This window comes from Hemitrygon akajei, chromosome 12 (genome assembly GCF_048418815.1).
Source record: "Hemitrygon akajei chromosome 12, sHemAka1.3, whole genome shotgun sequence".
Taxonomy (NCBI): domain Eukaryota; kingdom Metazoa; phylum Chordata; class Chondrichthyes; order Myliobatiformes; family Dasyatidae; genus Hemitrygon; species Hemitrygon akajei.
Genome location: NC_133135.1, coordinates 58,725,839 through 58,741,403, shown reverse-complemented (window position 1 = coordinate 58,741,403; position 15,565 = coordinate 58,725,839). Strand labels below are relative to the sequence as shown.

At 36.7% G+C, this 15,565-nt stretch overlaps 1 protein-coding gene across 5 annotated transcripts in view; it reads right to left on the bottom strand.

The window, feature by feature from the left end:
* Positions 1-1,290: 1,290 nt before the first annotated feature.
* jak1 (Janus kinase 1) overlaps positions 1,291-15,565 on the bottom strand; it is a 150,983-nt gene continuing 136,708 nt past the window's right edge. For all 5 annotated transcript variants that reach the window (XM_073063190.1, XM_073063189.1, XM_073063191.1 and 2 more), the window contains 6 exons: positions 15,288-15,480; positions 10,954-11,078; positions 7,556-7,728; positions 5,272-5,389; positions 5,064-5,174; positions 1,291-2,235 (listed from right to left, as the gene is read on the bottom strand). In XM_073063190.1, coding sequence (XP_072919291.1) covers positions 2,128-2,235; positions 5,064-5,174; positions 5,272-5,389; positions 7,556-7,728; positions 10,954-11,078; positions 15,288-15,480 — 828 coding nt within the window. In that variant the 3' untranslated portion in view covers positions 1,291-2,127. The remainder of the gene's footprint in view (positions 2,236-5,063; positions 5,175-5,271; positions 5,390-7,555; positions 7,729-10,953; positions 11,079-15,287; positions 15,481-15,565) is intronic.

Here is a 15,565-nt window from a genome sequence, read left to right as displayed (position 1 = left end):
TAGAAGTTGCTGTTTGATCTAAAAACTGCCTCACTCGACAAACACTGAAATGCAGTAGTCTTATCTGCTGCACTGAAACTTGTTTTCTATGAGACTTGTATTCTCCAGTTTGTGTTCCTGGATACCTTGATTCTTGTGACCCAGGATTTTCACTTCTGCTGCTGCATTTACACAAATACAATGCATTTTCAGTGGTATTGATCACAGTAGCTGTAACCTTGTGCTTAATCTGGACACTTAATAAATTCATGACATTATCTGTTGAATACAATTACTGTTAGTGAAGTAAAATTGGTATTGGCTCTACCTGGCTCCTGAAATGATGGGCAGACTGTTGGCACAAATGGCAATTAAATTGAATTAGACCCCCATATGTGATTATGAACTCAAGTTTTGATTAATTTACTGCAATAACAAATCAAGGAAGAGGCTCTAATTTGTTTTATTAACTATTTGCATACAGGTCCTTTACTGATTGTCTTTTAGTAATTGAAGTAATCTTGCATATTGATTGTGGATTTCCTTTAGATTTTATAAACTTAGTTTCAATGCAAGACTGCAATGCTTTTAAACCAGCTGCTATTTAAAATACACCTTCCTTACATCTAGCTTTGTTTGTAAATTCCTCTCCAGTGCAAAGTGTAATTCTTGGGAGGGATCAAAGAGAACATAAAGCTGTTAAACCACAATGAAACCTGTGGCTATAGCAATAGTGTTAAAATGCAGTGAAGTTCAGGAATTAAGGTATTTAAAAATTGAGTGGCATTGATAGATTCTCAGTTTGTTCAGTGTGTTCCTTCCCCGCAGAAAAGACATCTGGTGACCACTTCTGCTGTGTGCTTTCATATTTGATGTATGCACAGAACTACTTGCAAGAGATGATAGAAACAATAGGGAATATCATTTTGTTCTTAAGTTTCAATGTGTCATATCCAAAAATGTTTGGATCAACTTTATATATAGTTTAGCACTTAACAGTTTTTGGATTTTATTTAAACAAAGAAATTTACATATTGTGTTTTGTACCCCAATCATAATATTGAAGATGAATGTCAGCTTACTTAACGAATTAAAAGTAGTTTAATGCACAAGACCTTTGTTGTTAAATTGCCTTTTTGAAAAGAAAATAAGCACATCATTTTCAAGAAGTTGTGATACTCTTGAATACAAATGACTTATGGCTAAAGGTGAATAAGTAATCACCTGAACAAGATGTAATGTTGTCATTCATATTTTCCACTTGGTTTGAAATGAATTGTTCTATCATAAGTTTCTAAGTCTGCAACAGGGTGAAGTTGAAATATATTTATTGATATATTACAAAATATAAAACATAGAAACATTAATGCAAAAGAGTTTTCCATTGCTATACTGAAGGGCATACATCAAGTGCTCACAATAACCATGTGTTATTGATATTTTTTTGTGAAGCAAATTTCATGACATATACCTGTGATATTAAATCTGATTCTGAGCCAACACTGAATACAAAGGGCACATCAAAACATCCACCAAACATGATTAAGGGCTGTTATTTTCTAAATGAAAGATGGTCTTCACTAGAGTTCTTTTCCCACCATCTCTACTAAAATTGTGTACAAATTGTAGGCACAAGAGATTCTGCAGATACTGGAAATCTTGAGCAACACACAAAATGCTGGAGGAACTCAGCAAATCAGGCAGCAGCGATGGAGGAATATAAACAGTCGACATTTTGGTTCAGGATGAACAGTTCACCCTTGCTGATGAAGGGCATCAGCTCAAAACATTTGTTTATTTCCTTCCATAGATAATGCCCAACTTTGAGTTCCTCCAGCAGTTTGTGTGTGCTGCTGTGTGCATCAGCAAACAAAGGATAATGGCCTCTTTTTCAGAAAATTACCCAATCCTCTCAAATAATATTTACAAAATTCAAACTGTCATCTTTGCAAGGGAAATATAGACATTTCAATTGCATGGTTCAAGAAAAACCTGAAGTTTTAGCAAATTAATAGTAAATGACATTAAAAATTTTGAAGTTCTCATTTAAACACAATATAGCAGTGCATTATTTACATTGGATTATCGTAGATCGTTTAAACATACATAACAGTTGCATTACCCAGTTAAAAAATACAATCAGTCCTCTTAATTTGACATTCGTTGAAGCAAAGACTCAAATACATTCACAAGGTTTTCAAATGTGGTTCTGTTACTTGGACTGTGTTCCCAGCACTTCTTCATATGAGAATAAACCTACAAATAAGTACAATAACAATAAATTAAGTTTTTTTTCCCCAGAGCTATGAGAAATTTGACCTTTCTTAAAGTCAATGCTGCAGTAATGCATAATCATGTCTTGCATTTTGTGCAGTACAGATGAAGCAGTCAGTCATTGTATTTATCTGATATCACATTTAATGTCCCCATTTAATGAATTTTGATATTACTTAGTCATAGAAAAGTAGAGCACAGAAATAGGCTCTTCAGCCCATGCTGAACATTAAACTGCACTAGCACCACAGCCCTCCATACCCTTACCAAACTTCTTGTAATCATTGGACACTAGCAGGACCTGTCTTCCCACATCCCCTAAGAGGAGCATTCCGCTATCCTGGCTGCCATCTCTACTGTTCTAACTGAGAAATTATAAAGGAGGAAAAATGATAAACTGTGGGGAACAAAAAAATATTCAACCTACAGCTTATTTGCCTTCTCTGAACACTCCAAGAATGGCTGCTTCACTTGCCCCTGCCTTATTTTAATTTGTTCTTGCCAAGCAATCCCAAAAGCTGACTGGTCACTGCTCAAAATACCAAACTGGCACGAACACTGCCTTTTCTACTCAGTCTTGGACAAGCAATTGAGTTTTCATACCCTGTTCTCAATTCTGATATAATTTTGAGAGAGGTAGGATTGTGAGAAATATGATAAGAGGCTTTGAGGTATCAACAACTAAGTGGATGATAATAGGACAAAAACATTATCTAGAAAAATGTGAGCTTAGAACACCTTGCACAAAATACAAAACTGGTATTTTTTTCTTAAGTGATTACATTTTAGAAGAGGAGACTTCCACATCACTGAAAGCTAACATGAAGGTGTAGAACGAATTTAGAAATAAATATTCTACAATCTTTAATTGCAATAAGATTTGAACATGAGGGTTAAAGATTTTAACAGATACTTAAACAGGACAGACTGCATTTCAAGTACTGAAAACTCCAGTGTTACTGGGGGAAGGGAGGAGAGTTGCTATTCTAGAAAATGCAAGGATGAATTCTTATTGGCCAAAACATGATGTCTCAATACATTCTGAACACATTTACTCTCCTTTCCTAAAGATATGATATAAAGTGGATTCTGGATAATTGGGCCATTGGTTAATCAGGACAACTACTTATCTGGGACAAATCTTAAACAACAAAAGCTAAGTAAAAAATAGCCAGGATTACCTTCGTTTATTTGGGACACTATGCTGCTTTAATGGGACAGGAGACTGTTGCCGAACAGTTTCTAACTAATGTCTGATACATGTACTTACATAGCCATTAGACTACACCATGCTTACAGTGAATTGGTTTTTAAATAGCATCAGTTGTATTTGCTTGTGTTCAAAAAGCAGCAATTTTCGTCACTGATAGATGGCAAGAAATAAGCTGCAAGACAATTCAGAACTATTCTCATCCTTGAGGTTTCAAGTATTCAGGCTTGGAGATGCCAGAAACAGCCGGGACCGTAAGTGAAACAATTTAACTTATTTAACAAGTTAGAGACCCAAAAAGAATTTGAATGCATCAACAATAATCTTGAATGTTACATGAAGATTTGGAGGATGCAATCATCAAAAGCATTGTTTGAAGGCAGTCCTTTAATGACACTAGGTGTCTGCACTGATTTTGTTTATTTACAGTCAAACAAAATAATAGGCAGTTATGTCTCCATCGATAATTATTAGGAACAAATACAGCTTTATACTATTGATAGTGCTCTAATTTGTTCTGTATTTCATTTAACAATTTGTTACTCAGTTAAATGGTAGTTTGTCTTTTTTATATCTTCTTAACTATTTCCATGAACTTTGGCTAATTGGAGCAGCCATTTAATTGGGCCAAAATATACAGGTACTGATGTGTAACTGGAATCCACGGTATTTGCCATACAATTACAATGGAAATTCCCAAGGCTGATTCAAAGGATAACAAGTTTTCCCAATTGAGTGGACTAGGCACTTAAAACTCAGAATAATCTCAAAGAGATTACCTACAAAATTGTTACAGGAAATGAAAGATTCGTTAGTGTATAGAATGATATTTATTATGTAACTTGAAGTAGTTTTTATGTCTTGAATTGTACTGCTGTCTCAAAACAAATTCCATAACATATGTCAGCGATAATAAGCCAGACGACTCATACCTATTTAAGACCAAGATAAATTTCTTCATTCTAAGAATTTCTTTGGAGTTCTCCACTGTGGAGGTCCAGTTAATTAAAATAGATCAGTAGTTTTCTGCACAAGGTGGTTATGATTACAGTTCAGAAAAATAGTACTGAAGTAGTTCAGACAACATCTGGATAAATGGTTGAGCAGATTCAATTTTGAAGTGTTTTATGTTCTATTTCTACCACTGGAAATATACCTCTATCCCAATCTTTCCCCTTTTCACTGCCCAATCCAAGGGTAGCAATGCTATTCATGTTCAATTTTGAACGTGACATGTATTTAAAGGAGGCCATTCTCCCCCTAATGCCATTAAGAAAGATCAGAGCTGCTATTATGTTTCAGTGCTACTTTCCTTGATCCCTTTTAACATCCAGAGGTGAAAAAGCTAATAATCTGCTGTGGCCTTATAATTAGACCAAGGCACTTCTGGTCTTTTACTTAATTCCTTTTGCAATGAAAGACTACATACTTGCCTTCCCAAGTATCTGCTTGTTAAGCTTTGGTGAATCCTTTAAGGACAATTCTAAGAACATTCAAACTGAATAGTTTTAAAGTTATTTTTGATTAAATTCATGACCATAAGTTGAATTGTGCTGTTGATCAGATTAGTGATAATATATACAATAATTGTGTATTATACCTCCTCGGGGCAATGTGTTGGACAGGGCAAGCGCTTGCCTTCTTCGAGTACACGCACAAGCCTTGTGACAGTCATCTGACCTTGAGTAGGACCAATCAATTTCAGGAATGTCTGAGAAATGATCAAAAATTGTGCAATTTTAGATACTGTAATAACGAAGGTTAATACAGGTCCAATTAGAAATGCTGGGAAAGACACAACAACTTACATTCATTGGACTGTGTTCAGACTCACAAAATGTCATTAATTCATACAAAGTGACACCGAAAGACCACACATCTGAAGCAATGTAGAATTTGCAATGTATCAGACATTCTGGTGCATACCTGGAGAAACAAATTCATTTGCGATGAATTAGTAATGTTACAAGTGAGACTAAAACTCTTCATAAACTTGCTTTCATTTTTAAATTGAATACTGGAGAGACCATTTTAAATTGGAATTCTTTATTGCTCAAAGTAGAGATACACATAACCATTAAACAGAATATTTTCCCACCCACCCTGTTTAGTACTCAGTATTTTGAGGGAAATTGTGTTAGGACACTGCTGTCTTCCTTTTTCCCCAATATCCCAATATATAACTATCCACTCTTTTCTTCCAAATGCTACAATTTATTTGAACATTTGCAAAAATTTCTACTTCCTAAATGAAAGTTATTGATATGCCAAATGGCACCAGACAGTAATTCCTTATAGTCTTCTCTGTTTTTAGGATATCTTCAATGATGTATAATGAGACTAGACTAGCAGCAGAGTTGATGAAGATGCGAAGAATCCTACTTGAGCTGCATCTCTTGCATTAGAGAACTGTGCTAAACTCCTATTTATTTCATATGTGTGCCCAATTTGACACATTGTGGCTGCACAGTTTTCCTTAATTAAAGCTTCATGCTGCAACAACCTTGAGTTATATGGTAAGAATTTTTTTTTGTCTTGTATGCATACTACTGCAGACCACACAAAATGTATGGTAAACCATGGGAAAGCTGAACAATGTTGAAAATAACTTGCTTTTTATTAAGAAATGACTGGAGAAGGGGTGATAAATGGTGTCTCAGTAACAATAGATTCAACAGTAATTTAATTGTTAGTACTCATACACCAATGGCCTTACATGATGTGCCTTCACCTGGTGCAGCAGATTTGCACGTTGTCGGCATGACCAGTTGCTCTGGTTTCCTCCCAATTCAGGTAGGCTAATTTAACACATCATCACTTAGTGTAGGGGATGGGCAAACGTGTGAAAATAATTTGCATCGGTTATTGGTTTGTGAGATTGCTTTGTTGGGAGCTACCATGGACTTGCCAGGGGCTGTAAGGCCTTGTGCCATAAACATATGAAATATCCAGCAGTAAAGATGGCCACCTCTCACATTCAGCAGTATCACTTAGTACCAAAGCAATTAAAAATATGAAAAAAGTACTATTTTTTAAAAAAAAAGGATGTGGAGTTACCTGCATGTCCTTCAGTGGGAAAATGGAATGATGCCCTCACAGGGGCACTAGTTGATCAAAGTCTATTCCAGAGATTTGATTGAGGGGATCAAGTGGAATATATCTAATTTTCTGCTGATAACCAAGCTAGGTGACAGTGTGGGTTATAAAGGTAATGCACAGGGGGTTTCAGTAGATTTTTGACAGCTTAAGTCAATAGGCATTTAAAATAGCACAGAAAACAAGAGTATCCACTTCAGTGAAAGAAAGAGAAATAAAAAAGTGAGAGATTTAAAAACTGTTGGTGTTTAGAAGGACCTAGGTATTATTCCCTGGCCATTACTGTTCCAGCAAACAAGATAGGCAAGTGCACACTACAAGAGGACTGTGTAAAACAACAGAGATTCAACTGGGATAACAGCATCCAGAATACTGATTTTCCCCTATCTAAAGATGCATTTCTCTAGTTTGATTCCTGGCAAATGCTGAGTTTGTTATACAAAAAGAAATTAAACAAACTGGTTGTGTGTTCTCTTATGTTTGTAAGAGGAAGAGGCAATCTCACTGAAACAAAAATTCTTCTGTAGCTTAAAAGCTAGTTATGGAGTTCCTGTTTCCTCTAGCTAAGCTGTCTAGAACCAAGTATCAAAGTTCCAAAGTAAGGGGTCAGCTATTCTGGACAAATATGAAAAAAATCTTCATGCAGAACTTTGGAGTTTTCTGATGAGGAAAGCTGTGGAAATTTGGTGGTTAAGTATATTCAAGATGGATAGATTTTTAGATTATCAAGGGATATAGATTACTGCATTGAAGTAGTGCTGAAGTTTTAACAAAAAAAAATAATGGAATGGCAAAGCAAGGTCAAGGAATGAAAAATGGCTTACTCCAGTCTCTTTTTTTAAATCTTCTTATATTACCAAGCATTATGGTACAGAAGGATATTTTATATGAAGTTTAATATTGTTTATTCTGTCTCTGATACTTTCCTATCAAAACATCAAGATTTTGTAACAAAATCCAATCCTGATGTGAAAGATATAGACTTCAGAATCTTACCAAAACACGGGACTATCCAAATCATCATGCACTTTGTAATACTCCTTGTTGGTCTGGATGGCTTTTGTTAGTCCAAAGTCTCCAATTTTTACTCTGTTTTCATTTTCCACAAGAACATTTCTTGCGGCCAAATCTCTATGAACATACTGCAGAGATCCCAAGTATTCCATTCCCTGAAATCACATTTTGGTGAGTTTTAAATATTGTTTTGTTGACATTTGAGCAAATATAGCCACTTTTTAAAAAAATATAAAGTTTGTATGTTTCCCCTTGTCTTCAGTGTTTTCACCTTGAGTGACACATCAGGCTGTAATGACATACTGGGAGCAATCTAATGTATTTCAAATTGTTCCCATAAAGGGAAAAAAACCTTTGGATTCATCTTTTTCTTAGTCTACCATCCACCAAATCCACACGAGTCCCATCCTCACTATTCACAGACTGCATTTAGATATGCATGACATCCGATGCACTTTCTCCCCCACAGTCAAAATAAATCAGTTTCTAAAAAAGTTACCTTGTGCCTCAATTTCTCAAGCAGTGATGGGTAGGTAGTCACTAATACCCTCAAAGATTAAACCACAAGACATAGGAGCAAAATTAGACTACTAGGCCCATCAAGTCTGCTGATTTATTATCACTCTCAACCTACCTTCTCCCATAATCTTTGACGCCCTGACTAATCAAGAAACTAAAAACCTCCACAGCCATACATGGCATTGAATTCCACATAATTACCACCCTCTAGCTAAGGAAATTCCTCCTCTTCTCCATTCTAAATTAATATCCCTCTATTCTGATGCTGTGCCCTCTGGTCCCAGACTCACCCACTATAGGAAACATCCTCTCCACGTGCATTTTATCTAGGCCTTTAAAATATTCAATAGGTTTCAATGAGATCCTACCTCATTCTTCAAAAACTCCAGTCAGTACAGACCCAGAGCCATCAAACGCTCCTCATATGTTAACCCTTTTTGTTTCCAGAATTATTCTCATGAACTTCCTCTGGACCCTCTCCAATGTCAGTATAACTTTTCATAGAAAAGGGACCCAAAGCTGCTTAGAATACTCTTAAGTGCAGTTTGTCCAATCACTTATAAAGCCTCAGCATCCTGTCCTTGTTCTTATATTCAAGTCCTCTCAAAATGAATGCTAACATTACATTTTTGTTCCGTACTTTCATCTCAGCCTGCAAGTTAACTTTTAGGGAATCCTGCACAAGGAATCCCAAGACACTTTGCACCTCTGTTTTTAAAATTTTCTCCCCATTTAGAAAATAGTCCACATCTTTATTCTTTCTACCAAGGTGCATGACCCTACACCTATATTCCAACTGCCATTTTTCCCCTTTCTCCCAACCTGTCCATCTCCTTCTGCAGACTCTCTGCTTCTCAGCAGCATGACGTGCCCGTACCCCTACCTTTGTATCATCCACAAACTTGGCTGCAAAGCTATCCGTTCTGTCATCCAATCATTGATATATAACGTGAAAAGAAGTGGTCCCAATACCAACCAATGTGGAACACCGCTAGTTACCAGCAACCAACCAGAACAGGCTCCTTTTATTCCAACTCTTTGCCTCCTGCCAGTCAGCCAATCTTCTACCTGTACTAGTATCTTTCCTGTAATAGCATGGGCTCTTAGCTTGTTAAGCAGCCTCATGTGCAGCACCTTGACAATGGCCTTCTTAAAATCCAAATAAGCAACATTCACTGACTCTCCTTTGTCTATCCTGCCTGTTATTTCCTCAAAGAATTCCAACAGATTTGTCAGGCAAGATTTCCCCTCAAGGAAGCCATGCTAATTTTGGCCTACTTTATCAAGTGCCTGCAGGTACCCCAAAACCCTCATCCTTAATAATGGACTCCAATGTCTTCCCAACCACTGAAGTCAGGCTAATAGGCCTATAATTTCCTTTCTTCTGCTTTCCTCCCTTCTTGAAGAAAGCAGTGACATTTATAATTCTTCAGCCCAACAGAACCATTCCAGAATCTAATGATTCTTGAAAGATCATTACTAATACCTACACAATCTCTTCAGCTACCTCTTTCAGACTGCTGGGATGGAGTCCAGCTGGTCCCAAATGATTTATTTACCTTCACACCTTTCAACTTCCCAAGCACCTTCTTCTTAGGAATAGCAACTACATTCACTTCTGCCCCCTGAAGCTCTTGAATTTCTGGCAAACTGCTATTTTGTCCACAATAAAGATTTATGCAAAATACTTAAGTTCATCTGCCATTTCTTTGTTCCCAGATACTACCTCTCCAGTGTTTCTTTCCAGTGGTCCAATATCCACTCTTGCCTCTCTTACTGTTTATCTATCTGAATAATATATATTATCTTTGATATTATTGGGGGTAGCTTACCTTCATGTTTTAACTTTTTTCTTTTTTTTGTTGCCTTCCGTTGGTTTTTAAAAGCTTCTCAATCCTCTAATTTGCCTCTAATTCTGCAATATTGTATGGCCGCTTTTGCTTTTATGTGGTCTGTGACTTCCCTTGTCAGCCACAGTTGTCTCATTCTCCTTTTAGAATACTATTCATCTTTGGGATGTATCTAACCCTATACCTTCCAGTTTGCACCCAGAAGTTACAGCCATTGCTGTTATACTGTCATTTTGCTTGTGTCCTCTCTCATGGCTAAGTAGTTACCTTCACTGTAATACTGATACATCTGACTTCATCTTTTCCCTTGCAAACTGCAGGGTGAATTCTATCATATTAAGATCACTGCCTCCTAAGGGTTCCTTTACCTTAAGTTCCCTAATTAAATATAGTTCAATACACAACACCCAATCCAGAATTGCCTTTTCACTGGTGGCCCTAAAAGGCCATCTTGTAGGCATTCTACAAATTCCTACTGCTGGGATCCAGCACCAAACTGATTTTCCCAGTCTACCTGTATATTGAAATCCCCCATGACTGTCGTAACATTACCCTCATTACATGACTTTTCTGTTTCTCATTGAAATTTATATCCTACGTCTTGTCTGCTGTTTGGGAGCTTGTTTACCAGTAGCCCCATCTTCAGCCTATCACTAGTTCTTATCCTCCTGCCAAGTTAGTTTAAACCTTCCCCAACAGCTCTAACAAACTTGACCACAAAGATTTTGGTTCTCCTCTGGTTCAGGTGTAACCTGTCCTTGTGTACAGGTCAAACCTTACCCAGAAGAGGTCCTAATGATCCAGAAATCTGAATCCCTGTTCCCTGCACCAGTTCCTCAGCCACTCATTCATTAGTACTATCATCCTATTCCTGCCATGACAAGCATGTGGTACTGGGAATAATCCAGAGATACTAATGGGAAATTATTGTTTGGGCCAGGAATAGTCAACTATCTGACCAACTAGAAAGCCAAAATAATTACTGACACCCACTTCATGATATTTACTTACTTTACATATCTGCAATGCATATTTAATTTGAGTTTTTAAGGTCACTTTCAATTTATGTCGCGGAAGATATTCTTTAAGGCTTCCAGAAGGAAGATATTCCATGATCAGCTTCATCCCCTTTCCACCTGAAAACCAATAACAATTTAGTTTGAAATTGCAGATGCATGCAAGAAAGCAAAAGTGAGCCAGTTTAGCCTATTTAATCTGTTTCTCCTGAAGTCTCCTCCAGTGATTCAGCCTCCATTTGATTATTTTTCTTCCTTATTCCATCAAAGCAGATCAAAGGAAAAAGGATTTTACAACCAATATTATTCAAGCATAACTTTTCGCCGCCACAATGCAAGATTTCCGTCTGAAACGGATATTTAACAAATCTTGTGTTAGAAATAAATTTCTTTTATTTTTAAAAGTTTTAAAAACATACAGTTCCTTGACTTCCAATATTTAGCTCAAGAGAACTTTAACAGTATCAAGCTGACTGTGACAATACATCTGTGTTAAATACCTTGCATATTATACATTCACAGAATTAATACCAACTAAATTGGCATGAACAAGTCATAAAATGAAAGATCTTCCTGGTCTGCAAGAACAAGATTTATATTTACATCCTCCAAGTCGGGTTTGAATTTATCAGCCAATAAGAAAGAGAAATCCAATAAAAAATTATGGCTACATTAGGGAATAATTATGTGGCAATTTATAATGCCAATTGAGTTTGAGCAGTTGATAATTGGTCACTTAGAGATCCAAGTATGAGGCCAGGGTTGTAATAGCATTCTGCCAGTTGGGCAAGGGACAGATATAAGCTGCCTGCACCAAAGAGTCAGCAACAACTGGACAAGCTGCCGTGAGCAGTCATGCAGGATTTGTGAAGAAAGAATCTTTGCTTCTGGTTGATGGCCTGGCATCAGAATTGGAAGAAGCAATTAATCAGAAACCTTAAATCTTGTTTTGGTCTGCATTTGTGTTAACTGAGCTAATTATTTACTTTGTTCCTGTTCTGGAAGGGGAAAATTTAGACCAGGCAAGGCTTTATTTTAAATCTTTAAAAAAATGTAACTTAAGTTACTTAGAGGGATCAGCCATAATTTGATGGTGGACAAGAGTAGGCATGTCTATCCTTGCTGTTACTCATGTTCTTTGTTATACCACAAGATCCAATCTTGACCTCTTGGTCTGAAAGAGGATACTGTTTGGTTACTCTAGAACACAGTTTTAACAATGTGGATTTACATCGCAGCTGGATTGCAATATATTTATTCAGGCCTGGTTAAAATATGACTGGGTGCCATTGATGTCTCCTTTGAACTGAATTACTGCTACACCAGCAGTGTGTAAAAATATCAGAATCAGTGATTTTTGTATACAAGAATAGTACATGACAATTTAAAATGGTTGTATTTAAACAATCATTGTAAAATGGTGTAAAAATATGAAATTAGTGTGAACAAATCATAAAATGCAGCCATTTTATTGCAGTAACTTGTCCACAGTTGAAAGTTAAAATTAGTCTTTTACTGATACCAATGTTTCACAACCAGTCTGCATTGTTTTATTAGGCCCACCAATCTTGTTTTCTTTTGGAATAGAGCAAACAGACAATTGACACAATGTCTGTTTTGCAGTGTTTAAAAATAATGGTGTAATTTAATTGTTGTCAATTTACAGTATTAAAATTGTTTTGCTTTAAAGATTCTTAGTCATACAATTCCAAACAAGCCCTTCAGCCCACCACATCCACACATCTATCTATAGTAATGCAGTTTCTCAGAACTGTTATATGTAGCGTTCCATGCCTACATTACCTTATATACCTGTACTGCCACCTTCAGGGATCTTTGGACTAGTACACTGAGCTCTGGCCATTTTGCAATGCCTTGGGATCCTACCATTCATTGTCAATGCCCCACCCTTACCTTGCGCATAAGAATTAATTTCCATCTGCCATTGCTCTGTTCATTTTACCAAAATGATCAACACCACCCTGTTATTTACGACTATCAGCATCATTCATTTTCATGTTGTCTGCAAACTTACTAATCTTGCATTTGTATCCACACTATTTATGTAAGTAACACAAAATTCTTGCACTGATAACTGTTGTACACCACTGGTCAGAGCAATCCGATCATAAAACAACCTTCTACCTTGATCCTCTACTTCCTATTATTAATTTTCCTTCAAAAGATGTTTTTTTAAAATTAGAAACATTAACTTTTGCAATGTAAGTGAAACCAGGCCTAATGAAGTAGTACTTGTGTGGGAGCAAAATTTGGGGTATTAAGGAGGGACATCTTCAAAAGGCATCACCTCAAGAAGGTGGCATCTATTGTTAAGGACCTTCACCATTCAAGACATGCTGTCTTCCCATTACTACCATTAGGGAGGTAGTACAGAAGTGTAAAGACACACTTAATGTTTCAGAAACAGCTTCTTCCCCTCCACAGTCATATTTCTGAACAGTCCACCAGCCCATGAATACCCCTTACCATTCCCATTTGCACTATTTATTTTTTTATTGCAGCTTCCACTATTTCTTGCACTGTACCGCTGCGACAAAAACAAGTTTCACAACATACGTCAACAATAATAAATCTAATTTTGATTCTGAGCCCAGGCAACTGATAACTGCTGTCTTGCCAGCATGCTAACACTACTGCCTTGGAGCGCTGGGCATTGAGTTTTAATCCTTGGGTCCTCTATGTGTGGAGTTTGCATGTTCTATCTGTGACCCAGTGGGTTTCTTCCACATATTCCTATTTCCTCTTATAGGCAATTATAATTTATCCATTGATACAAGACAAAAAGAACAAAAGATTTGATGGGCATATGCCTGGGTGATTAGTTTGCAATTTTTCAGGGAAATGAGGGGAGAATTCGACTGCAGTCCAGGAAGCATGTATTCAATAGATCAAATGGTCTTCTGTGTCATTGTAAAATGAGCTATCAAAGCTATAAAATATGACTGTTACTGAGATATTCAATGGAGTTTCACTCATACCGGAACCAAGAGTATTTGTATGTCTATGAGCACCTTTGCAACTAAGCTCAATTCTTCACTCACCAAAACATTTCCAGAGAGTCACCCAGAAACTATAGCTGATGTTTTGACCCCAATGCTAACAGCTCACATTGACATATTGCCTCTAAAGCAGGGGTTCCTAACCAAGAATTCACAGACCCCTCTGTTAATGGTGAGGCTCCATGGCATAAAAAAGAATGGAAACCCCTGTCCCACGGCAAAAGAAAGCAGCATCAGTGAGATTAAGCAAGAATATTCACTATAGGTTTGATAGCGTGCAATTTTGTTTAACCAAGCTGATGGAACATTTTTGAAGTAGAAACAAAAGGTATTGATGAGGACAATGCGATTGATCTAGTCTACATCAGTTCACTAAAGCTCAAGTTTGCACATGAGGAAAGTGGTCCTAACTTAACAGCCCATTTGCTCTAGGGCAAATTTACAAACTGGATCCAAAATTAGTTTTGTAATAGAAGGAAGAGAGTGACGGTGGAAGATTTTGTGATTGGAAGCCTCTGACTAATTTTGTACCACAAGTGTCCATTCTGTTTAGTGTACCTATATTAGTGATAATGGATATAGGGGATATGATTTATAGATGGATACAAGGATACTGGAAAATAGCAGCAGAGATAGATGAGCTGGTGAAGAATATATTGGATATTTACCTTCATTAGTCAAAGAACTATATGTAAGAGTAAGAGGCTATGATAAAACATTGATTTGGCCATTAATGTAATACTGAATACACAAAAGGATGGATGACATTACAGTGGAGAGGGTGCACAGGAGATTCAACACAAGGTTGCCTGGGATGGAGTGCTTCAGTTGTAAGAATGGACTGGGTTGTTTTCCTTAGAACAAAGAAGCCTGAGGAGACACCTGATAGAGACATTCATAAAAAATGAGGGGCATAGATAATACAAAATTTTCCCTATAGTAACTACGTCTAAAACTAGAGTGTCTAAGTTTAGGGTAAGGATTAGCAGATTTAGATGGGATCTGAGGGGAAATCTTTTTAATCTAGAAGATTGTTGAAATCTGAAATACACTGCCCAAAATCAAGATGGAGATAGCTATTTTCACAACATTTAAGTATTTAGCCAAGCACTTGAACTACTAATGCCCTAATTGGATAATTGACTAAATCTGTGACTAAATTTCCCTGTGACTAAAACTCCCTGGTACATAGTATTAATAACCATAACATTACACTACATCTACCAAATGAGCATTCAAGGTAACAGAAGTTGAAGCTGACAGAAATATCACAATTCAGAAACATGTAAGAAAGTTAATACAGCATTACCTTCTTCTGTGCATATTCCTTTATACTTAACGATATTTTCATGATAGAGAGTCTTTAGAATTTCAACTTCTCGTTTCAGATCTGCTTTGTGTTCTTCACTGCTTTCTGGTTTCATTGATTTGACAGCAACAAGTTCTCCAGTATTATCAGCCTCTGGATCATAACGACAGAGCTCAACCTTCCCAAAGTGGCCCTTATGAATTAAAAAAATTGTAGTTACTTAATTTCAAATGGGATTGACACAGTCACTATTTTGCAGAATAGCTTACTCTAAGTTG